Below are 25043 nucleotides of genomic sequence, written 5' to 3'. Positions count from 1 at the left end.
CTTCCTGGATGAGCCTGGTGCTATTCGTAAACTTCTCTAGTTTTCCTTTCCTACTTCACACACAGTATTTTTTCCCCCTAATGAATAACCAGCTATGTCCTTCCTATCCCCTACCTCCTATCACCGAAGGTAAACAGGATGAATATAGAAGTATATTGGAAGAGGAGGTCTGGCAAAGCAGGAAGAAGAACTTTTGGCCAGAAGCCAGTGAAAACATCCACATGGTCACCCAGAGATACGAGACACTGGTCCCATCCTGTAATGCTAAAATGTTTGCAGGGCCATTCGCACAGACGGTGGTGCTCCACGGTGCCGCGGGCGTCGGGAAGACCACGCTGGCCAAGAAGTGCATGCTGGACTGGACGCAGGCCGGCCAGGCCCGCGCCCGCCCCGCCGCCCTCTACCTCAGCTGCAAGGCGCTCAGCCGCAGGGGGCCGTGCACCTTGTCAGAGCTGCTGGCCGACACCGCCCCGGGCCCGCGCCGGGCCCTTCCGCAGCTGCTCGCGCGGGCGCGGACGCTCCTGCTGGTCATCGACGCTTTCGAGGAGCTGCGCGTGCCCGCCGCGGCGCTGGCGCGCGACCTGGGCGGCGACTGGGGCGCGCGGCGGCCGGCGCCCGTGCTCCTGGGGGGCCTGCTCAAGAGGAAGCTGCTCCCCGCGGCCACGCTCCTGGTGACCACGCGGCCCGAGGCCCTGGGGGAGCTGCGGCTGGTGGTGGAGCAGCCGCTCCTGGTGGAGGTCGAGGGGCTCTCGGAGCCGGAGCGCAGGGCGTATCTGCGGCGACAGCTGGGAGGCGAGGCTCAGGCGCGGCGCGCTTGGCAGCTGATGAGAAGCAACGCGGCGCTGCTCCGCCTGGGCTCGGCGCCCGCCGTGTGCTGGATGCTGGGCGCCTGCCTGCGGCTGCCCGCGGACGAGGGCGACGACCCGGGCCGCACGTGCCGCACCGCCACGTCGCTGCTGCTGCGCTTCCTGTGCAGCCGGTTCGCGCCCGCGCCGGGCAGCTGCCCGCGCCCGCGCCCCCGGGCCCCGCTACGCGCCCTGTGCCTCCTGGCGGCCGAGGGCGTGTGGGCGCAGACCTCGCTGTTTGAGCCCCGGGACCTGCGCAGACTGGGCGTGCGCGAGGCCGACCTGCGCCCCTTCGTGGACCGGAGCCTCCTGCTGGAGAGCGGCGAGTGCGCGGGCTGCTACCGCTTCCTGCACCTGAGCCTGCAGCACCTCCTGGCGGCCGCGCTCTACGTCCTGGGCGGCGGCGAGGGCGGCCCCGGCTGGGGCGCTCGCGGGGTGCGGACGCTGCTCTCCAAGGAGGAAGGGCGCCGGAACCCCCACCTGGCCCACGTGGGGCGCTTCTTGTTCGGCCTCGCCAACGAAGACCGGGTCAGGGAGCTGGGGGCCGCCTTCGGCTGCCCGGTGTCCACGGAGCTCAAGCACGAGCTGCTGGCGTGCACCGTGAGGTCCCCCGAGAACGGCCCCTTCTCCTCGGTGACGGACACGAGGGAGACCTTGTGCCGTCTCTACGAATCGCAGGACGAACCGCTGGTGAAGGAAGCCGTGGCCCAGGTCACGGAAGTGTCCCTGCACTTGAAAGACCCCACGGACCTCGCGCACGCGTCCTTCTGCCTCAAGCATTGCGAACGGCTGCAGAAACTGCGTCTGCGGGTGGAAAAGGGCGTGTTCCTGGACGACGACACCGCGTCGGGGTCCGAGGCCCAGGCTGCCGGGTAAGGAGCCTCACGGTTCACTTTGTCAATTGCCCCCGCCCTCAGCCTCCCACCCTGCGGCACCCGGAACGGGGCCGACTTCCGCTCCCTGTGGCTGAGGGTCAGAACGGGCTTCTGGCCACAATTTCTCCTGCCAGCTTGCCACTCAAGGTGGGAAGCGCTATATTCATATTAGGAATGGGGTCATTGGAACCAGATAGTGTTTTGAGACCTGTCTCCTTTTTCCCTTAGCTGAGCAAGTTTTTCAAACGGCCCAGCCTGTCTCAGTTCACATGTTGGCTGTATATAGGTTTCCCATTTCTGGGCGATTGTCCATTTGGCATGATGGGTAGAAAAGCATTAAAGATGTGAAGTCAGAGGTTGAATCAACAAGGGGTGGGAAGGCTCCATGCCACCATGACGGAAGGGGAGTCCTTCCACAGGTGCCTTGCCCAACAGGACAGAGACCGTGAGGGTGGCCCCAGATGGTTGTGATGCGTTGTTATTCTTGATGTAGGCTCGAGTAACATCCACGGAGCTCCTACAGAGTTTGCAAATGCTGCTGCTCACCCGGTGCCCATGGGTGCCGTGTAATCTTCCGTGTCGAGATGAAGATATTGGTTTTCAGAAAAAGGTGCTTGAGTGGGATTAGACTCAAGTCCGTTGGCTCGTGAAGTCCTACAGTCACAATCCATGATCACTGCTCATGGTCCTGTGTAGGGCCCCCCAACATACTGATGTTTATCTTATCCACTCACCTCTTCCTAACCCCTAAGTTGTCCTCCAAAATCAGTATCTGAAACCCTCATGCACATTCATGGGGCCAGAATAAAATGCCCTCATTGATTTCCTGGGGGAGGTATCTATTTTCCACATGAAACTTGAGTCACTGCCAAGGGAGAGTTAGGCGCACAACAGGTTGGCGTGAACATCTCTCCATCTCCCAGATCACCAGCAGTCCACAGACCGTATCCCTTCATCCATATTCTGATTTTGTTTCTTCTCTCATCCAAGTGTTTAGACAGGCCCACATGCTACTTTATCTAAGTCCTTCCTCTGCAGGAGAGTCCTCCAAGAAATGCTTTGGATGAAAACAAAATTGCATGAATAACCTCCTGTCTCTATCCCATCCAAGATCCCAAGTCAAAATAGTCTCTGTTTTCCTGTTTGTTTGCTTGTTTGTTTCTTTTTTTTAGAGTATCAGAGCTTTTATTTTATTTTATTTTAATATAATTTATTGTCAAGTTAGCTAACAGACAATGTATACAATGTGCTCTTGGCCTCGGGAGTACAATCCCATGATTCCTCACTATATACAACACCCAGTGCTCATCCCAACAAGTACCCTCCTCAATGTCGGTCGCCCATTTTCCCCTGTCCCCCTCCCCCCATCAACCCTCAGTTTGTTCTCTGTATTTAAGAGTCTCTTATGGTTTGCCTCCCTCTCTGTTTGAAACTATTTTTTTCCCTTCCCTTTCCCTATGGTCTTCTGTTAAATTTCTCAAGACCCATATGTGAGTGAAAACATATGATATCTGTCTTTCTCTGACAGACTTATTTCACTCAGCATAATACCCTCCAGCTCCATCCATGTTGCTGCAAATGGCATGATTTCATTCTTTCTCTTTGCCAAGTAGTATTCCATTGTATATATAAGCCACATCTTCTTTATCCATTCATCCATTGATGGACATTTAGGCTCTTTCCATAATTTGGCTAGTGTTGAAAGTGCTGCTATAAACATTGGGGTGCAAGTGCCCCTACGCATCAGCACTCCTGTATCCCTTGGGTAAATTCCTAGTAGTGCTACTGCTGGGTCGTAAGGTAGTTCTATTTTTAATTTTTTTGAGGAACCTCCACCTTTTTGTTTCTTTTTAACCTTGGTTTGGCTAAAACCAGCAATGGCACCAGTGTTAAGTGGCATTTCATTAAGCACAGTCCGGCTGCTTGGTTCTCAGAGCTCCCATCGGAGAAAAGGCAGCATGGATGTCTTTAGGTTTAATTGTGACCGTTCTGGTCTGTAATGCAAACTCCTGCTTTTCATGAAAGTTCCTTTCACATGCTGTTTGCCACTTTCCCTTCTGTGCTGCCCCATCACAGCAACCCCATAGCATTGCATTGCTGGTTTGCAACTCTCAGAATGGTTAAGTCACAAGACGCCTTCTAATCAAATCACTTTCTCTACTTAGTGGCTTATCTTTTTTTTCCCCCCAAATCTTTGCTTTATTCTTTTTTATTTTATTTTTTTTAAATTTACATCCAAATTAATTAGCATATAGTGCAACAATGATTTTAAGAGTAGATTCCTTAATGCCCCTTACCCATTTAGCCCATCCCCCCTCCCACAACCCCTCCAGCAACCCTCAGTTTGTTTTCCATATTTATGAGTCTCTTCTGTTTTGTCCCCCTCCCTGTTTTTATATTATTTTTGTTCCCCTTCTCTTATGTTCATCTGTTTTGTCTCTTTGATGAGTGAATGGATAAAGAAAATGTGGTATATATATACAATGGAGTATTACTCAGCAATCAAAAAGAATGAAATCTTGCCATTTGCAACTACATGGATGGAACTGGAGGGTATTATACTAAGTGAAATTAGTCAGAGAAAGACAAAAATCATATGACTTCACTCAGAGTGGCTTGATTATCTTATCTTGATAAGACAGTTGCTGACATTAACCCTACACAGTCCCAGATTCCCCCTCACCCCCCAGAGCACATAGACCATGCTCTTTGAAAAGTCACAGATTCAGGGCACCCAAGTGGCTCAGTTGAGCGTCCAACTTCGGCTCAAGTCATGATCTCACAGCTTGTGAGTTCAAGCCCCAAATCAGGCTCTGTGCTGACAGCTCAGAGCCTGGAGCCTGCTTCAGATTCTGTGTCTCCCTCTCTCTCTCTGTCCCGTACCGGCTCACATGGTCTCTCCCTTTCTGTGTCTCTCTCTGTCTGTCTCTCTCTCTCAAAAATAAATAAACATTAAAAATATTTTTAAAGAAAAGTCACGAATCTAGGTTGATAATGGCTCATCTTCATGGTGCCTCAAGTTTTACAATAGGTTATTTATTTATTTATTTATTTTAATGTTTAGAGAGAGAACAAGCGAGCACGAGCAGGGGAGGGGCAGAGAGAGAGGGGGACAGAGGCTCCAAAGCAGGCTCCACACTGACAGCACAGAGCCCGATGTGGGGCTCGAACCCACAAACCATGAGATCATGACCTGAGCCAAAGTTGGACGCTTAACCGACTGAGCCACTCAGGCACCCCTAGATCATTTATTTTAAATGTGTCTGTATTCAGGGCAAGTACCACTAAAAAAAACAAAGGTATAACCTTGTCTTAAAACAGCCAGGGCCCTAGAGCTGACCGAATCTAACTTCTGTCTGGTTTCTTTTTCCTTCCCCTATTTCAAACCACAAACTGTCTCCTGTGTGTAGGGCTTGCTCTTCAGTCAAGTCTACTAACAAAGCTTCCGTCTTTGGAAACTATTTCTTCTCTGGGCTCTTTTGAACCTTAGGAAGATATTGACATTGACCCAAATAAAATTAGGACTCCATTAGTGCCTCTGGGAGAGCATCCCCAAAACACAGTCTTGTATAACCTTGTCCTTCTGCAGGAGGAAGGAAAATTGTCCTTCAGAAGAGAGGGTGACTGGGGCACCTGGGTGGCTCAAGTGGTTAAGCGTCTGGCTTCAGCTCAGGTCATGATCTCGAGGTTTGTGAGTTCGAGCCCCGCGTCGGGTTTTGTGCTGACAGCTCAGAGCCTGGAGCCTGTTTCCGATTCCTGTCTCTCTCTCTCTCTCTCTCTCTCTCTCTCTCTCTCTCTGTCCCTCTCCTGTTCATAATATGTCTCTCTCTCAAAAATAAATAAACATTAAAATTTTTTTAAAAAAGAGAGGGTGACTGAGTGACCACCCTCAAAAGGCTTAGGGACGGGGTGGAAATAATAAGTTAATTATTCAGATACATTTTAATGCTCTGAAAACCAACTGCCTTGATTGGAACTCAGTGGAACTCAGTTGCGAGCTGATAGGTAGAAGATGGTAAGAGGTGAGCACAGGTGCTGGGATCTTATTCTTTGACTTTGAGTCCTGTCTCTGTTAGTGTGTGATGATGTGGGGCAAGTTAGACACTTTCTGTGCCTCCGTGCTATTATTTCCAAGTAGCCACGTACCCACGGGAGAGTAGTAGGTTTTAAATGTCTACTTCTTTTTTTTTAATTTTTTTTACATTCATTTATTTTTGATAGAGACAGAGCACAAGTGGGGGAGGGGCAGAGAGAGAAGGAGACACAGAATGGGAAGCAGGCTCTGAGCTGTCAGCACAGAGCCTGACGCGGGGCTCGAACTCACCAACCGTGAGATCATGACCTCAGCCGAAGTCAGACGCTTAACCGACTGAGCCACCCAGATGCCCCTTAAATGCCTACTTCTTTTTTTTTTTTTAATTTTCTTTTTAAATGCCTACTTCTAAGGGCACCGGGGTGGCTCAGTTGGTTGAGCATCCCACTCTTGATTTAAGCTCAGGTCATGATCTCACGGTTCATGAGTTCAAGCCCCACGTCAGGCTCTGTGCCAACAGCGTGGAGCCCGCTTGGGATTTGCTTTCTCTCCCTCTCTCTCTACCCCTCCCCTGCTCACTCTCTCTCTCTCTCTCTCTCTCTCTCTCTCTCTCAGACTAAATAAACTTTAAAAAATTTTAAAAAAAGCCTAATTCTGAAATTGTTGAAAGTACTAGCTGCTTCTTTCAGTGACATGTTACCTTTATTCCTCGGGCGCTTACACCTTTGTTTTTCTCCAGGAAAACCTTCAGATATTAGACTATCCCTTAGGTCCCACAGGATTTCTCCATCGGTAACTAAAATGTTTTAATTTTCTGACACGTCTTGGTTTAGAGTGTTTGCACCATTTTCCTGAAAATCAGTCCCCCCCCCCCGCCGCCCCGAATGCAAACGTCCCACACATGAATAGAAAATTAAAGCAGGGGTGCCTGGGTGGCTCAGTCGGTTAAGCGTCTGACTTCAGTTTAGGTCATGATCTCACGGTTCATGAGTTCGAGCCCCGCGTCGGGCTCTGTGTTGGCAGCTCAGAGCCTGGAGCCTGCTTCAGATTCTGTCTCTTTCTCTCTCTCTGCCCCTCCCCTGCTCATGCTTTCTCTCTGTCTCAAAAATAGAATAAACATTAAAATTAAAAAAAAAAGAAAATTAAAGCAATGTTGAAAAAGATAGAGAAATCGGGTCACCTACACAAACCCTACCCCCAGAACAAAATGAACATTCTCTGATACGTCTGTGTATATGGATATGTAATTACTTAAAGATTGTATTTTCTCTAAACTCAAAATGGATAAAGGATCTGAATGTGAGACAGGAAACCATCAAAACCCTAGAGGAGAAAGCAGGAAAAGACCTCTCTGACCTCAGCCGTAGCAATCTCTTACTCGACACATCCCCAAAGGCAAGGGAATTAAAAGCAAAAGTGAACTACTGGGACCTTATGAAGATAAAAGGCTTCTGCACAGCAAAGGAAACAACCAACAAAACTAAAAGGCAACCAACGGAATGGAAAAAGATATTCGCAAATGACATATCGGACAAAGGGCTAGTATCCAAAATCTATAAAGAGCTCACCAAACTCCACACACAAAAAACAAATAACCCAGTGAAGAAATGGGCAGAAAACATGAATAGACACTTCTCTAAAGAAGACATCCAGATGGCCAACAGGCACATGAAAAGATGCTCAACGTCGCTCCTTATCAGGGAAATACAAAACCACACTCAGATATCACCTCATGCCAGTCAGAGTGGTCAAAATGAACAAATCAGGAGACTATAGATGCTGGCGAGGATGTGGAGAAACAGGAACCCTCTTGCACTGTTGGTGGGAATGCAAACTGGTGCAGCCACTCTGGAAAACAGTGTGGAGGTTCCTCAGAAAATTAAAAATAGACCTACCCTATGACCCAGCAATAGCACTGCTAGGAATTTACCCAAGGGATACAGGAGTACTGATGCATAGGGGCACTTGTACCCCAATGTTTATAGCAGCACTCTCAACAATAGCCAAATTATGGAAAGAGCCTAAATGTCCATCAACTGACGAATGGATAAAGAAATTGTGGTTTATATACACAATGGAGTACTACGTGGCAATGAGAAAGAATGAAATAGGGCCCTTTGTAGCAACGTGGATGGAACTGGAGAGTGTGATGCTAAGTGAAATAAGCCATACAGAGAAAGACAGATACCATATCGTTTCACTCTTATGTGGATCCTAAGAAACTTAACAGAAACCCATGGGGGAGGGGAAGAGAAAAAAAAAAGAGATTAGAGTGGGAGAGAGCCAAAGCATAAGAGACTCTTGAAAACTGAGAACAAACTGAGGGTTGATGGGGGGTGGGAGGGAGGGGAGGGTGGGGGATGGGTATTGAGGAGGGCACCTTTGGGGATGAGCACTGGGTGTTGTATGGAAACCAATTTGACAATAAATTTCATATATTGAAAAAAAAAGATTATTTTCTCAAGTTTTTATGGACTTTTTTTTTTTTTGAGAGCGAGAGAGCACATGTGTGCATAGGTGACAGCACACGTGGGCAGGGGCGGAGGGAGAGAGAATCCCAAGCAGGTTCCACGCCCAGCACAGAGCCCAACACAGGATTCAGTCTCAGGACCTTGAGATCATGACCTGAGCTGAAATCAAGAGTCGGACACTTAACCAACTGATCCACCCAGGCACCCTGGGTATCCTTTTAGGTCACAAATTGAGTTGTAAATCAGACTGAGAATATCATGTGTATGGATCCACCATCACACATTCAAATATCCTCTATTTACATGTATATCACTCTCGATGTTTTTTTTTTAATTTTTATTTTAATGTTTATTTACTTTTGAGAGAGACAGAGCATGAGCAGGGGAGGAACAGAGAGAGAGGGGGACAGAATCCGAAGCAGGCTCCAGGCTCTGAGCTGTCAGCACAGAGCCCAATGTGGGGCTAGAACTCACGGACTGAGATCCTGACCTGAGCTGAAGTTGGATGCTTAATCGACTGAGCCACCCAGGAGCCCCTCACTCTCAATCTTTATCAATGATCCACTTAGAATTTTGGATTATTCCAACCTTATTAGACTGTTGTGATCTATCTTTCTCTGTTGACACGATTGGTTGTTGGATAGTGATGCTAACTGATGGAATCATCTCACTTTTAGAATTACACTTATTTATTAGGGGTGTAGGCCCAGAGCAACCCTAAATGTCTTCACAATGATGGTGAACTGTTAGTTTTCTCTCCAGCAACATTCGGTAAATTCACTCCTTTGCCTCTTCCCAATAGGTCCCAGAATGATGAACATGTACTTCCTTTCTGGATGGACCTCTGTGCCGTATTCGACTCCAACAAGGATCTGGTATTTCTAGACATCAGTCAGACCTTCCTGAGTACCTCATCAGTGAAGATTCTTTGTGAAAAACTCTCCTCTGCTACCCATCATCTTCAGAAAGTGGCGTAAGTGGAAGCTAACCCCTGGATTAAGACCCCCATGGCAGAGCCAAGCGTCTTACATTTTTAATATTGAAGTAATATTTGAATTTCTTTTTTTAATCTTTTTTAAAAAAATTTTTAATGTTTTTTATATTTATTCTTGAGAGACAGAGACAGAGCATGAGTGTGGGAGGGGCAGAGCAAGAGGGAGACACAGAATCCAAAGCAGGCTCCAGGCTCTGAGCCATCAGTACAGAGCCCGATGCAGGGCTCGAACCCTCAAACCGTGAGATCATGACCTGAGCCGAAGTCAGACACTTAACTGACTGAGCCACCCAGGCGCCCCTGAATTTCTTTCCCAGAGTCCCAAGTGGGTACTCAACACGAGGAATTCTACTGAATCAGATGAAGTAATTTTTTCCAGTTTTTTTATTGTGATATAACATAAAACTCACCATTATTTTTAAGTGTAAAGTTGTGCATTTTTAAGTGTATTTGGCAGCCACCACCACCACCATCACCACCATCCATCTCCAGAACTCCCTTCACATTGTAAAACTGAAACTTTGACCCGATTAAACAATAATTCCCCGTGATCCCTTCTCCCCTGCTCCTGTCAACCACTGTTCTGCTTTTTATTTTTAATCAAGTAATTTTAATACAAAGTGAAATATGGTTTGAATGTCCACAAAACCCCATAAGGAACATCCAGATCCTGGGGGAGGTTTTAATCCCATTAAGACGACCACAGGGCTACACATAGAGCAGGATTTCTCAACCTCTACTGACACTTTGGGCTGGAGGGGGGGCTGTCCTGTGCATCATAGGATTTTTAGCAGCAGCCCCGGCCTCTGCCTTCCAGATGCCAGTGGCACCCACACACCCCCCGTTGTGACAACCTAAAACCTGTCCACACATTTCCAGGTGTTCCCAGAGAGTGTACAGAATCACCCCTAATGGGGAACCCTGTTGGAGATGATGCTGAGACTGGTCTGTGAGCTGGGCTGCGTAAAGTTAAAATTCGCTTGGGCTGGGTGTATGTCGATCTGAATACGATCCAAAAATCTGTGTAGTTGAACGAAGTTGGAAAGAAAGGGTGGGGCTCATCACAGAACTTAAACATTTGTACTTGGAACAGAGTGTGCACCTGTCCACCTGAGGCAGCACTTCCGAGTCTCCCTGGACATGAGGCTCGTCTCGACCTGTGCAGCTTCTGTGCAGGGAGCGTCCTGCAAGCTCCCATGTGGGCGGGCTGCTTGGGTGGTTAGGGAAGGAGAGCAAACCTGACTGAGTCGGCAAAGGGGCTTTGGTACCAGGGAGACCTTCTCCAGCTATGGGTGTCTTCGTTCATAGATTTCTTTCTCCGCCTAGAGAAAAGTTCTTGCTCACTTCCATGGGATCCTGATCCTGAATGCACCATATTTAGCAGGACGTAGTGCTCCTGAAATGTGCCCGTTGGTAACACTTCAGGGAAAGGGACTGCTCCCCTTCCTTATCTTTTTCAACAAGCCGTAGAAGAAGAGCTGTTGTCTGAAGTGTCTGTTGGTGACCAGCTTCCCTTCTGTAAAAGTTTGAGAGGGCTGAAATAGTGGAGGCTTCTGATAGCTTCTCAAATTAGATGTTAGGCAAGCGGCACAAAGCTCCAGTTTCTGCAAAATGAGTGAGTTCTGGAGACCTAACCTTACACTATTGTGACAACAGTTACTAGTGCATCGGATACACGAAATGTGCTTGATCTCAAGGGTTCTCACCACAAAAAAATAAAATAAAATAAAAATGGAAATGGTGGTTATGTGAGGTGATAGGTACGTTAAGTAGCTTGATTGAGCTTGATGGTGGTGATGATTTCACAAGGCACGTGTCTATCAAAACATGAACTCGTACACCTTCATGTCTACAGTTTGACAATAAATACCTCAACGAAGGCAAAAAACGGGAAGAGTAATTTCTAGTGTTTAAACCTGTTGCCACCCTTTGTTTCTGTGTATGCAGAAACTCAAGATTTCACCTCTGTTCTCATTGCCCTAGCCTCAAAAATGTTTCCCCAGCGGATGCTTACCAGGATTTCTGCGTTGTCTTTGGTGGTCACGAGACACTAACCCATCTGACCCTTCAAGGAAATGACCAGGATGATATGCTTCCCATACTGTGTGAGATCTTGAGACACCCCAAATGTAATCTGCAATGCCTCAGGTATATCTCACCGTCACTGAAAAACCCAGCACGTAACAGAGCTGCCTCAAGCTTCTATATCAATTCTGTGTAAATTAGGGGTGGGGGGCAATCCCTTATTTCTGCTTAGAAACAGTACTACACAGGGCACATGTCCCAGGACAGAAAATGGGGTGGGAGTTTAGTTTCCACTTGTATTGATCATTGAACAGCCTGGATAACTGTCCATAAGATCCCCAAGTCCAAAGAAACACTCAGAAACTTGATATCCTCCTCTATCAGAGAGAATTTGTTTATGGTTTATGTTTCTCTTATGTCGTGATTCAGAATGCCAGATTTTGTCCAGATTCCTCTGTCCAGGCAAGGATGCTTTAGGAGCATCAGATTTCCCCTTTCTTGGGTTGAGAGATCTCCCGTTTGGGGATGTTCTCCACATGATTGCCCTGGCGATGATTTTCGTCACTCATCGTCAGGTTCCATTGATCCCCACTTGACCACATTTGAGCAGCAATAGCAAGACGTTTAAGGTGATCTGTTGGTCTCAAATTATGGTTTTGCCTCTACCGGTATGACCTTGGGCTGTTGAAGTAGGTCTTATCCCCATCGGTAGGATAGAGTAGTGCACATCTCACGAGGATTTGAGGAATGAATGAAACCAAGTCCAAGCGCACAAGTATTCATCGTGGCATTATTGGTAGTAGCCATTGTCACTATTCACCATCCCTACGACCTTCCTTTCTTTTTCCTGTGAGGATTCACCAGGAAAAGGAATTGTGCCGTTTGAAGATTTTGGTCATTAACTTGTTTCTCAAGGAATAAACGAATACCACGATGGAAGAAGGAGACTCCTATAAATTTAGCTTCTTTTATTGGAAGCCATTAAACATTCTCTTTTGTGTTCCAATGCCCTGGTTAACTTTGATTCCTCTATTATGGAGGAATCTTTATAGACATTCTCCATAGAGAGTCTATGAGAATACGTACTCTAAGAGAAAAAGTATTTTTGTTGGATTTTAGTAAATTTTAGCTATTTGATATACAATCCACTTAGCACTTCCTGTGAATTATCAACCTTAATCAACACTCAGCATGAGGGTAGGACTTATTTTCAACTTAAAGATGGAAATGAGGTTTGATGAAGTTCAGTAACTTGGCCACCGTTTCATATACTGTAAATGGCAGAACTGGGATTTTTTTTTTTGTAAGAAACCCCACTCCAAAGGCCACGATACACATAATGCCCCAGTGAAGTTCCATTCGTCCATGGTAAGAATCTCTCTCTCCAGGAATAGGGTATGGGCGACTTGTTGCCTGATGTGTTTGATTGATTGGATTTCCAAATAAATAGTTCTCAACTTGTGGTCTCCAGACCAGCAGCAGCTTCATCGCCTAGGAACTTGTTAAAATCCAGATTCTTGCATCTCACCCAGATCTTCTGAAGCAACTCCTGGGTATGTGGCCCAGGAATCTTCCAGGTGGTTCAGGACCCCCTAAAATAGAGATCAGTGGATTCCGCATCCAGAGCGTCTGAGGACTTGCATTTCTAACTGCTTACCAAGTGATGCTGATGCGGCTGGCCCGGGGACCACACTTAGAGGCTGCTCCACACAATGAAGTCCAGGACGTGACATGAGGGAGTGGAATGAGGGGCTCAACTGGAGACCGTTATCCAGGGTTTGGTTCTCAAGAACGACTTGTTCCCCTTTCTCCTGCAGGTTGGTATCTTGTTCTGCCTCTGCTCAGCAATGGGCCCATCTCTCCTCCTCCCTCGAGATCAACCAGTCCCTCACATGCCTCAACCTGACAGCAAATGAGCTTACAGATGAGAGTGCCAGGTTGCTGTGCAAGACTCTGAGACACCCCAAGTGCTTCCTGCAGAGGCTGTCGTAAGTGCCGCCTCCGTTCCCGTGGAGCATCTCCACACGGGGTCTGGGGCCACAATGGGGAACAGCATTGGTAACACCTGGATCTGCTGGGCGACCCATATGGGACTTCCCCCTGATGTGGATACCTGGTTTCCGCTTCTGGTCCCAGGTGGGTGGCTCGTGCATTTTCTTCTCTCACTCCTGGTCCTTCATGGCTGTGAGGATTAACCGCAGGATGAGAGAGGAAGTGGATTCGCAACAAGAGCTGTATACAGCTGGGACCTCGAGCCTTTGGGGATGGCCAAGAAAATCGGGCTTCGGAAATGTCTTCGCCGTCTTACTGCTTGTATGGTGCTTTGGCAGGTTGGAAAACTGTCACCTCACAGAAGCCTGTTGCAAAGAGCTCTCCTCTGCTTTGATCGTCAGCCAGAGTCTGACACACCTGTGCTTGGCAAAGAACGCTCTCGGAAATGGAGGGGTGAAACTTCTGTGTGAAGGCTTGAGTTACCCGGACTGTCAACTACAGACACTGGTGTAAGTCTATACTGCGTGTATGTGCATTCGTGTATCCTGGATTCAAGTAACACAGATGCAAGCATTCACTAATTCCTCTGATAACCCCAAGTATGATGCTGACGGTTAGATGTGACGAGACCCAGTGGTAGAAAAAAAATACAAGAGGGGCGCCTGGGTGGCTCAGTTGGTTAAGCATCTGACTGCAGCTCAGGTCATGACCTCACGGTTCATGAATTTGAGCCCCGCGTCGGGCTCTGTGCTGACATCTCAGAGCCTGGAGTCTGTTTCCGATTCTGTGTCTCCCTCTCTCTCTGCCTCTCCCCCAGTCACACTCCGTCTCTCTCTCTCCCTTCAAAAATAAACATTTTTTTTTAAAAAGAAAAAAATATGGGGTGCCTGGGTGGCACAGTCAGTTAAGCGTCCAACTTTGGCTCAGGTCATGATCTCACGATTTGTGAGTTCGAGCCCCGCATCAGGCTCTGTGCTGACAGCTCAGAGCCTGGAGCCTGCTTCGGATTCTGTGTCTCCCTCTCTCTCTGCCTCTCCCCCCAGTCATACTCTGTCTCTCTCTCTCTCTCCTTCAAAAATAAACATTTTTGGGGGCGCCTGGGTGGCTCAGTCGGTTAAGCCTCCAACTTCAGCTCAGGTCATGATCTCATGGTCCGTGAGTTCAAGCCCCGCATCGGGCTCTGGGCTGATGGCTCAGAGCCTGGAGCCTGCTTCTGATTCTGTGTCTCCCTCTCTCTCTCTCTGCCCCTCCCCCATTCATGCTCTGTCTCTCTCTGTCTCAAAAATAAATAAACGTTAAAAAAAAATTTTTTTAAATAAACATTTTCTTATAAAAAGAAAAAAATACAAGATATAGTGTCAATAATCTGTAGGGATTTGGGGGATGTCACTGGTTTAAAGGTTTGTTTGAGGTTTTCTTTAACCTTTAAAAAAATTTTTTTTAATGTTTATTCATTTTTGAGAGAGCACACATGGGGGAGGGGCAAAGAGAAAGAGGGAGACACAGAATTCGAAGCAGGCTCCACAATCTGAGCTGTCAGCACAGAGCTTGACGCAGGGCTCGAACCCATAAAACGTGAGGTCATGAGCTGAATCAAAGTTGGATGCTTAACCGAATGAGCCACCCAAGTGCCTGTGTTTGGGTTTTTTATTTTTTTTTTATTTTTATTTTTTTTTAATTTTTTTTAACGTTTATTTTATTTTTGAGACAGAGAGAGACAGAGCATGAACGGGGGAGGGTCAGAGAGAGAGGGAGACACAGAATCTGAAACAGGCTCCAGGCTCTGAGCTGTCAGCACAGAGCCCGACGGGGGCTCGAACTCACGGACCGCGAGATCATGACCTGAGCCGAAGTCGGCCGCTTAACCGACTGAGCCACCCAGGCGCCCCTGTGTTTGGGTTTTTTAAATGAATGTTTTTGATAACACGTAACATAAGTTCTATCTGCAACTGGGTGTAGGTGGAGTTATTTGACTCTTAGAAAATATAGGTCAAATCTTCTTTCTGGACCTCATCTGTTTCTGTTTTGTGAGCCATGCCCCCACTTTACTAAGTTGTCAGAGCTTCATTTCATGTGTCTGTCTTGCTGGGGTCTTCCTCTGTTACTCCATAGTCCTGGGAGTTTCCATCAGTTCACAAATCTCCAAGCCTAAGAGGTATATGTTGTTTCCTCTCAAAGGCTGTCTATGACTGCACATCCCTGGATGTATCACATGACTGTTTCCTAATTGTTTCTGTAATGAATTGTCACAAACGAAGAGGCTTAAAACAACACAAACTCGTTGTCTTAAAGTTCTAGAGGCCAGAGGTCCAAAATGAGTTTCACTGAGCTAAAATCAAGGTGTCTGCAAGGTGGTGTTCCTTCTGAGGTCTCCAGGGAAGGATCCATTTCCTGGCCTCTTCCAGCTTCTAAAGGCACCTGCATGTTCCTAAAGGCCCCTTCCTTCATGTTCAAAGCCAGCAGCATAGCGGCTTCAAATGTCCTTCTGTCCCTCTTATCCCATCTCCCCCTCCTGGCTATGACTCTCATGCTCCTTCTTTAGAAGAATCCTTGTGATTACATTGGCCCACCTGGGTAATCTCCCCATCTCCACATCCTTAGCTCAACGGCACCCGCAGAGTCTCCTTTACATGTTATGTGACGTATTCACAAGGACCAGGGATTAGGATGTAGACACCTTGGCATGTGTTGGAGTGGGGGGGAGGGTGGGGGGCAGCCTATGTAATCACTTTTGTAGTATTTGTGACTCCATCCGTGACGTCATTTCCCCGTCTCGTTGTCTGCTAGCTTGTGTACAACCTATGGCTTGGGGTCGACAGTCCTGGCTTTGGTGCATCTCACCAGGGAGGACTCACAGAGTTCATTTTCCCCGTGTGATTGATTTCTAGGCTTTGGTACTGCAGCATAGGCAGCAATGGCTGCCATCATCTGTCAACACTTCTCCAGCAAAATTCAAGCCTTACGCACTTGGATCTGGGGCTGAATCACATAGGAATTACTGGACTGAAGTTTCTGTGTGAGGCTTTGAAGAAGCCAATGTGTAACCTCAAATGTCTATGGTAAGTTATGTTTTTTTGAATTTTAATCTGTATCTGAACTAAAATAGTGTAGCAATCCCCCACCACCACCACCAGCTCTAGTGTAAGAGATTGGAACAAATCTAATTATTAAAAAAAAAAAAGTAAGATAGCAGTTTTCACAACTTTTGTTTTTATTTTTTTATTTTTTTTTTATTTAAAAAAATTTTTTTTAACGTTTATTTATTTTTGAGACAGAGAGAGACAGAGCATGAACAGGGGAGGGGCAGAGAGAGAGGGAGACACAGAATATGAAACAGGCTCCAGGCTCTGAGCTGTCAGCACAGAGCCTGACGCGGGGCTTGAACTCACAGACCGTGAGATCATGACCTGGGCCAAAGATGGACGCTTAACCGACCAAGCCACCCAGGCGCCCCACAACTTTTGTTTTTAAATCCCCAAATTTGTAGGCATCCACAAAAGACTCCAAATAGCCAAATCAGTTCTCACAAAGAACAACATGGGGCGCCTGGGTGGCGCAGTCGGTTAAGCGTCCGACTTCAGCCAGGTCACGATCTCGCGGTCCGTGAGTTCGAGCCCCACGTCGGGCTCTGGGCTGATGGCTCAGAGCCTGGAGCCTGTTTCCGATTCTGTGTCTCCCTCTCTCTCTGCCCCTCCCCCGTTCATGCTCTGTCTCTCTCTGTCCCCAAAATAAATAAACGTTGAAAAAAAAAATTTTAAAAAAAAAAAAAACAAAGAACAACAAAGCTGGAGACATCACACTTCCTGGTTTCAAACTATATTACAAAACTGTGGTATCAAAACAGTATAGTATTGGCATAAAAACAGATACATAGACCAAAAGGACAGAATAGACAACCCAGAAATATCCCTCCCATATATACAGTCAACTGATCTTTGCCAAGGGCATGGGTACTCAATGGGGAAGGCATGATTTCATCAGTAAAGAGGGTTGAAAAAAAACCCTGGATATACACATGCAAAAGAATGAAATTGAACCCATACATGATACACAAAAATTAAATCAAAATGGGGCACCTGGGAGGCTCAGTCAGTTAAGCATCATGATCTCACTGTTCGTGGGTTCAAGCCCCGCATCGGGCTGACAGTTCGGAGCCTGGAGCCCGCTTCAGATTCTGTGTCACCCTCCCTCTGCCCTTCCCCCAGTCGCACTCTGACTCTCTCTCAAAAATAAATAAATAAATAAATTTTTTAATGTCTGTTTATTTTTGAGAGAGAGAGAGGAACCGAGAGAGGGGCAGAGAAAGAGGGAGACACAGAATCCAAAATAGGATCCAGCTGTCAGCCCAGAGCCCAACATGGAGCTCGAGCTTACTAACCATGAGATCATGACCTGAACCAAAGTCAGACGCTTAACTGACTAAGCCACCGAGGTGCCCCCCAAAATTTTTAAATTAAAAAAATATAAACTCAAAATGGATTAAAGACTTAGGACACAAAACTGTAAAATTCCTAGAAGAAAACATAGGGCAAAAGCTCTTTGACATTGGTCTTGGCAATGATTTTGTCTATATGATGCCAAAAAGTACCAGCAGCAAAAGCAAAAATAAACAAGTGGGGCTTCATCAAACTAAAAATCTTGTGTCTACCAAAGGAAACAGTCAACAAAATGAACGACAACCTACAGAAAAATATTTACAGACCACATATCTGATAAGGGATTAATATCCAAGATAGATAAGGAACTTCTACAACCCAACTTTTTTTAATGGGACCTAAATAGACTTTTTCCAAATCAGACAGACAAATGGCCAACAGGTAGGTGAGAGACTGTTCAACAGCACGAATCATCAGGGAAATGGAAATCAAATCCACATGAGATATCACTTCATACCTTTCAGGATGGTTGTCATCGAAAAGAACACAGGTAGCAAATATTGGCGAGGATGTGGAGAAAAGGGAATGTTTTTGCACCGTTGGTAGGAATGTACAGCCATATGGAAAACAGTAAGAAGAGTCCTCAAAAAGCTAAAAATTGATGTATCATATGGAATTCCACTTCTGGATATATATATCCAAAGGAAATGGAAACGAGGTCTTGAAAAGGTATCTGCACCTCCATGTTTGTGGAAGCATTATTCACAATAGTCAAGATGGGAAACAACGTAAGTGTCCATCAACAGAGGATTGGATAAAGAAGAAGTGAGATATGTATACACAATGGAATATTAGCCATGATAAAGGAGGAAATCCTGCCATTTGAGATAACACGGATGAAACTCGAGGCTAGTAGGCTAAGTAAAATAAGACAAAGACATCCCTTATACGTGGAATCTAAAAGAGCTGAGCTCATAGAAGCAAAAAGTAGAGTGATAGTTACCAGGGGTTGAGGGGTGGGGGAAATGGGGAGGTGTTGAGGGAAGCATACAGACTTCCAGCCAGAAGATGAAGAAGTTCCGGGGCACCTGGTGGCACAGTCAGTTAAGCATCTGACTGGATCTCTGCTCAGGTCATGATCTCACGGTTGGGAAGTTCAAGCCCCTCATCAGGCTCTACACTGATGGTGCAGAGCCTGCTTGGGATTCTCTCTCCCTCTCTCTCTCTGCCCCTCCCCCTGCTTTTGTTCATTCTCTCTCTCCCTCTCTCAAAATAAATAAATTTTTTAAAAAATGAATAAGTTCCAGACATCTAATGTATAGCATGGAGATTATAGCTAATAACACTGTGTAATATACTTGAAATTTGCTAACATAGATTTTTTTTCTAATTCCAGTATAGTTAATATATAGTGTAATATTAGTTTCAGGTGCAATATAGTGATGCCATAATTCCATATAACATCTGGTGTTCATCACACAAGCGCCCTCCATCCCATCCCTTATTTATTCTGTACCCCCACCCACCTCCTCTCTGGTGACCATCAGTGTGTTCTCTATAGTTAACAGGCATTTAAAAGAACAGATCTTAGGGAGCACCTGGGTGGCTCATTTAGTTGAGCGTCCAGCTCTTGATTTCAGCTCAGGTCATGATCCCAGGATCGTGGGATTGAGCCAATCAGCCTAACACTGAGCATGGAGCCTGCGTAAGATATTCTCTCTCCCCCCGCCCTTTCTCTCTCTCTCTCTCTCTCTCTCTCTCTCTCTCTCTCTCTCTCTCTCTCTCTCTCTCCCCCACTCTTTCCCTCTTTCTCTCTTTCCCCCTGCCCCTCCCCTGTCTCTCTCTCTCTCTCTCTCTCTCTCTCTCTCTCTCTCTCTCTCCGAAATAAAAATAAAATTTTTAAAAAGAATAGATCTTAAATGTTCTCCCCCAAAAAAGAAATGAAGATAGTGTGTCAGGATGGGGGTATCAGCTAACACTACAGTGCTAATCATGTTGTAATATATTAACGTGCCAAATCAGCACATTGCACACCTTAAACTTACACGATGTTTTGTGTCAATTATATGTCAACAAGGATTAAAGAAAATCTCCAGAAACTTCTGCATTTCGACAAGAAATAAGATCTACTCTCAGCAAATCTAGTGTTCCCAAAAAGAAAAAAGCAACTATGTGAGAGCTGACAGATGTAGTAATTAACTTGACTTTTGATCATTTCACAGTGTATATTAAATCATCACATCGTATACCTTAAATACATACAACTTTTATTCGTCAATTATTCATCAGTAAATCTGGGGAAGAAAAGTCACTAGTGTGGTTAAAGGGATACTCTCTACTCTAAGCCATCCAAAGGACACCAGTGAAGCATTTTGAGGATGCAATGCCTAAGGCATCGAGAGGCAGTCACCGGTGACCCAGCTCCCAGCCTCCAGAGAGGTAGGGATTTGACATGTTGCCTCCCCTGGCAGATAAATGGCCTCAATTCAGTTCTGTCTCACAATTCCACATGAGTTAGGTACCTTCACTCAGATGCACTGGGGTCTGGAACCCTACCTGTGAAGGACCCCCAAATGGTAACCAGTTTTCTGACCTCTACAGCACAAGACGATAAGTCATGGTGTTCAGCCTCTACTGAGTAGTAGAAATGCTTGCAGGTTTGAGAATGCCAACACCCACCCAGGCTGTACCTCAGACCACTCCAGTCGGGATCTCCTCAAGTAAAACCCAGACAATGGTATTGTTAAAGCTCTCGGCATGACTGCAGTTTGCACTGGTAAGGGTACCAGCTGAACAAATCCTAGAGATCGCAGGTGGAAAACCACTGGTTGTTATGATTCATGGCACGTGCCTGTTTGCAGGAAGGTGACGATGTTAACGGTGATGGGGAGGGGGCTCTTCTAACCATGTGCTCTGGCATAGGGAACTATCTAGTCAGCCATAACTTCCTGATGGTATAATCTCGGTTGTACATTTTAGGAAATGGAGTAAGTCATGTCCATCAGGAAAGTTGGTTATGATAATGAAATACATATGCATTTACTGTGCCAGGAAGTATGCTAAATGTTTGATATTACTCAGAGCCTCTCCCAAATCCTGGGGCAAATTTAAATACATGACCTTAACTCATACGTGTGTGTTCACGTATGCACAAACACACTGAATCTTTGTATAATATTATTTGCTCGGAATGAGATCCTTCATACATCATCCTTTATTCCTTTTTTTCTTTCAAATATCAAATCCAAGCCTTTTTTATTATTTAAGTTCAAGTTAGTTAACACACAGTGTAGTCTTGGCTTCAGGAGTAGAACCCAATGATTCATCACTTATATATAACACCCAGTGCCCTTCCCAAAAAGTGCCCTCCTTAATGCCCATCACCTATTTACCCCATCCCCCACCTCCCTCCCCACCAGCAACTCTCAGTTTATTCCTAAGAGTCTCTTAGGGTTTGCCTCTCTCTGTTTTTGTCTTACTTTCCCTTCCCTTCTCCTATGTTCATCTGTTGTGTTTCTCAAATTCCACCTATGAATGAAAACATATAATATCTGTCTTCCTCTGACTTACCTCACTTAGCATAATACCCTCCAGTTCCATCCACATTGTTGCAAATGGCAAGATTTTATTCTTTTTGATTGCCAAGTAATACTCCATTTATGTATATACCACGTTGTCTTTATCCATTCATCCATCGATGGACATTTGGGCTCTTTCCATACTTTGACTATTGTTGATAATGCTGCTATAAACATTGGGGTGCGTGTGTCCTTTCAAATCAGCATTTTTGTATCATTTGGAAAAATTCCTAATAGTGCAATTGCTGGGTCACAGGGTAGTTCTATTTTTAATTTTTGGAGGAACCTCCATACTGTTTTCCAGAGTGACGGCACCAGTTTGCATTCCCACAAACAATTCAAGAGGGTTCCCCTTTCTCCACATCCTCACCAACATCTATTGTTTCCTGAGTTGTTAATTTTAACCACTCTGACAGGTGTGAGGTGGTATCTGTGGTTTCGATTTGTATTTCCCTGGTGATGAATAATGTTGAGCATTTTCTCATGTGTCTGTTGGCCATCTGGATGTCTTCTTTGGAAAAGTGTCCCATGTCTTCTGCCTGTTTCTTCACTGGATTATTTGTTTTTTGGGTGTTGAGTTTGGTAAGTTCCTTACAGATTTTGGATACTAACCCTTTATCAGATAGGTCATTTGAGAATTTCTTCTCCCATTCTGTCGGTTGCCCTTTAGTTTTGTTGATTGTTTCCTTTGCTGTGCAGAAGCTTTTTATCTTGATGAGGTCCCAGTAGTTCATTTTTGCTTTTATTTCCCTTGCCTCCAGAGACATGTCAAATCCAAGCCTTTTTAAAATCTTGCTACCTGGGGTCCCTGAGTGGCTCAGTCATTAAGCATCTGATCTTGATTTTGGCTCAGGTCACCATCTTGCAGTTCAGGAGATCAAGCCCTGGATTGGGCTCTGTGCTGGCAGTACAGAGCCTGCTTGGGATTCTCTCTCTATCCACCCCAACCCCTCTTCCTCTCCTCTCCTCTTCTCTCTCTGTCCTCTCCTCTCCTCTCCTCTCCTCTCCTCTCCTCTCCTCTCCTCTCCTCTCCTCTTCTCCCCTCTCCTCTCCTCTTCTCTCTCTCTCTCTCTCTCTCTCTCTCTCTCAAAATAAGTAAACATTGTTTTAATCCTGCTACCCTCTTCCAGATATCTAGAATCTGTTCTCATACCCCACACACATACTTATAACGTATGGGTTGTAGTCTAGCCTTCAACCTAGTCTGTATTCTGCCCTCTCAGTGCCGCTAGTTTTCTAGCCAAGCACTAAGAATAACTTGTAAGATGTAACTCCCATCATGCTTCTCAAAAGCCCCGGTGGTTCCCCATCTCATTCCAAGTAAAATCTGAAGTTTACAATGGCCTAAGGGCCCTATGTGAGATGGCTCCCTGTTATCTGTGGCTTCGTCTCTTACAACCCTGCCTGATTCACTCTCTTGATTTGCTGTTGAATCTGGCTGCCTTGGTATTGTTTTACATGATAATGATACATGACCTCATAGCCTTTGCAGAAGCTATTTCTCTGCTTGGGGAGCCCCCACTCCAGATCTCTCTAAGGTTTGTTCTCTTCAGCCATTGTAGTGAGTGCCCTCCCCAGCTTCTCCCTTTACCCTTTGCCCTTCATAACCCTTATCAGATATGGCACACTGCATACATCTGTTTCCTATTAGTATGATCTCAGAGGGAAGAGATTTCTGTAGTTTCCTGTTGGATCTCCAACACTCAAGAGTGTGCCTGGCACATAGGTTGCTTTCCGTAAACACTGCTTGAATGAATGAACTAATTTTTGTGTCTCCCCTGCAGGTTGTGGGGATGTGCCATCACCCCTTTCAGCTGTGAGATTCTCGCATCTGCCCTTGGCAACAACCGGAGCCTGATCAGTCTGGACCTAGGCCAGAATTCCTTGGGATATAGCGGAGTGAAGATGCTGTGTAATACCTTGAAACTTCAGAATTCCTCCCTCCGGACACTCAGGTATGATCCTTCTGCTCCTTAGGGTGTTTCCTCTGGGATAGCAGGTGTGCAGGAGGATGCGCAAACCACAGGGACGTGTGAGTCGCTAACGTTCAGCTTTTATCCAGTGATGTTTAGTCGCCAGATAATTCTCCCGTCGGCCCCTTCTGTTGCTTTGGAGAGTAAGATGAGTCAAAGGTGAGACTCAAACTCAGTCTGACGCCGGGAAGCTGGCTCTGGGGGCTCCTGTAAGTGAGGGAGAGTCATGGTGGCCGTCTGTTGTTGAGTGAGGAAGATCAGACTCTCGTGTGGTTTCTTGAGTTTGTGTTGGTTACAGAGGTCTGGCAGTGGGTCCGCCCTAGGAGCACGTTCTCTGCTGTGAGTCCACCATTGAATGAAATGAGTCTCTGTCTTCTATTGGTCATCGAAGCAAGCTGTCCCTGAGTTGTGCTGTTCACTTGCTCCCATGGCAACAAAGAACCCTACAACTCTTTATTCTTAGGTGCGTGGGAACTTTAATTTTTTCTTTTAGTTTATTTTTGAGAGAGAGAGAGAGACAGAGTGCAAGCAGGGGAGGGGCAGAGAGAGAGAAGGAGACACAGGTTCCAAAGCAGGCTCCAGGCTCTGAGCTGTCAGCACAGAGCCCGACATGGGGCTGGAACCCACGAACTGTGAGATCATGACCTGAGCCCAAGTCAGACACTCAACTGACAGAGCCACTCAGGCGCCCCCAGACGTGTGGAACTTTAAATTCTCAGATGCAACATAGACAGCTGATGGCTCGAAATGATAATTATGTAGGAGAAACTGATGAAATATTTACTTAATGTGACTCTCAGGTCCCTTGCTAGTCGAAAGAAGCAATGTGTAGAGTCTGAAGTTTGTTTCTGTTTTTAGCCCCTTTCTGGTGAGCTAGCTCCTCCTATTTTATGTATCAGTGAGTTCTAATCGAGGTGTAAAGCACCCCCCACAAAGACATTGAGCTGTTTCTTGAGACCACCCAGTCAGACGTGCTCTCCTGAGTCTGTGAATCTCAAGGGGAGCAATTCAAGATGGGGGCTTCTTGTTCAGTGACAGACCCTAGACAGGCACAGAGACCCCGGGTTCAGAACTTGGCTTTTTGGTTCTTTGACTTTATCAGCTACCTCGTATCCTTCTGAGATGCTCTTTTAACTTAACTGGAATCCTTTTCTTTGGCTTAGAGACAAAGAGGCCCTGTCATCACACCTCATTCTTAGAGCAACACCTTTATATATTCCGCTGTGGCTCACGCCCTGTTTCTGATTCCTTCAAAACTTTTGACCAGAGACAGGTCGACTGTAGGAACTTTTTCTGTCCTTCAACTGCAGACCATGACCAACCTCCTACACTCACGAACAAACACAACTATTTGACCTTGGAGAGTCATGTTGAAAATATTTTTTTAATTTATTTTTTTAATTTACGTCGAAGTTAGTTACCATATAGTGCAACAATGATTTCAGGAGTAAATTCCTTAATGCCCCTTACTTATTTAGCCCACCCCTGCTTCCGCAATCCCTCCAGTAACCCTTTGTTTGTTCTCCATTTTTAAGAGTCTTTTATGTTTTGTCCCCCTCCCTGTTTTTATATTATTTTTGCTTCCCTTCCCCTATGTTCATCTGTTTTGTATCTTAAAATTCTCATATGAGTGAAATCATATGATAATTGTCTTTCTCTGACTAATTTCACTTAGCATGATACCCTCTGGTTCCATCCACATAGTTGCAAACGGCACGATTTCATTCTTTTTGATTACTAATACTCCATTGTGTGTGTATGTATACATGTATGTATATATGTGTGTATATATATATATGTATACATATATATGTGTGTGTGTATATGTATACCCCCCCCACACACACACACACACACATACATACACCACATCTTTTTTAT

At 45.9% G+C, this 25043-nt stretch overlaps 1 protein-coding gene across 1 annotated transcript in view; it reads left to right on the top strand.

The window, feature by feature from the left end:
- Window positions 1-25043, top strand: part of NLRP2 (NLR family pyrin domain containing 2) — a 37070-nt gene that overhangs the window by 10539 nt on the left and 1488 nt on the right. Inside the window, 7 exon segments of the mRNA XM_045046350.1 lie at window positions 130-1717; window positions 9027-9197; window positions 11202-11366; window positions 13061-13231; window positions 13574-13744; window positions 16124-16294; window positions 22974-23144. Of these exon segments, the coding sequence (XP_044902285.1) occupies window positions 130-1717; window positions 9027-9197; window positions 11202-11366; window positions 13061-13231; window positions 13574-13744; window positions 16124-16294; window positions 22974-23144 (2608 nt within the window).

Source organism: Felis catus, chromosome E2 (assembly GCF_018350175.1).
Source record: "Felis catus isolate Fca126 chromosome E2, F.catus_Fca126_mat1.0, whole genome shotgun sequence".
NCBI classification, from domain to species: Eukaryota; Metazoa; Chordata; class Mammalia; order Carnivora; family Felidae; genus Felis; species Felis catus.
This window is presented reverse-complemented; position numbering and strand designations above follow the sequence as displayed.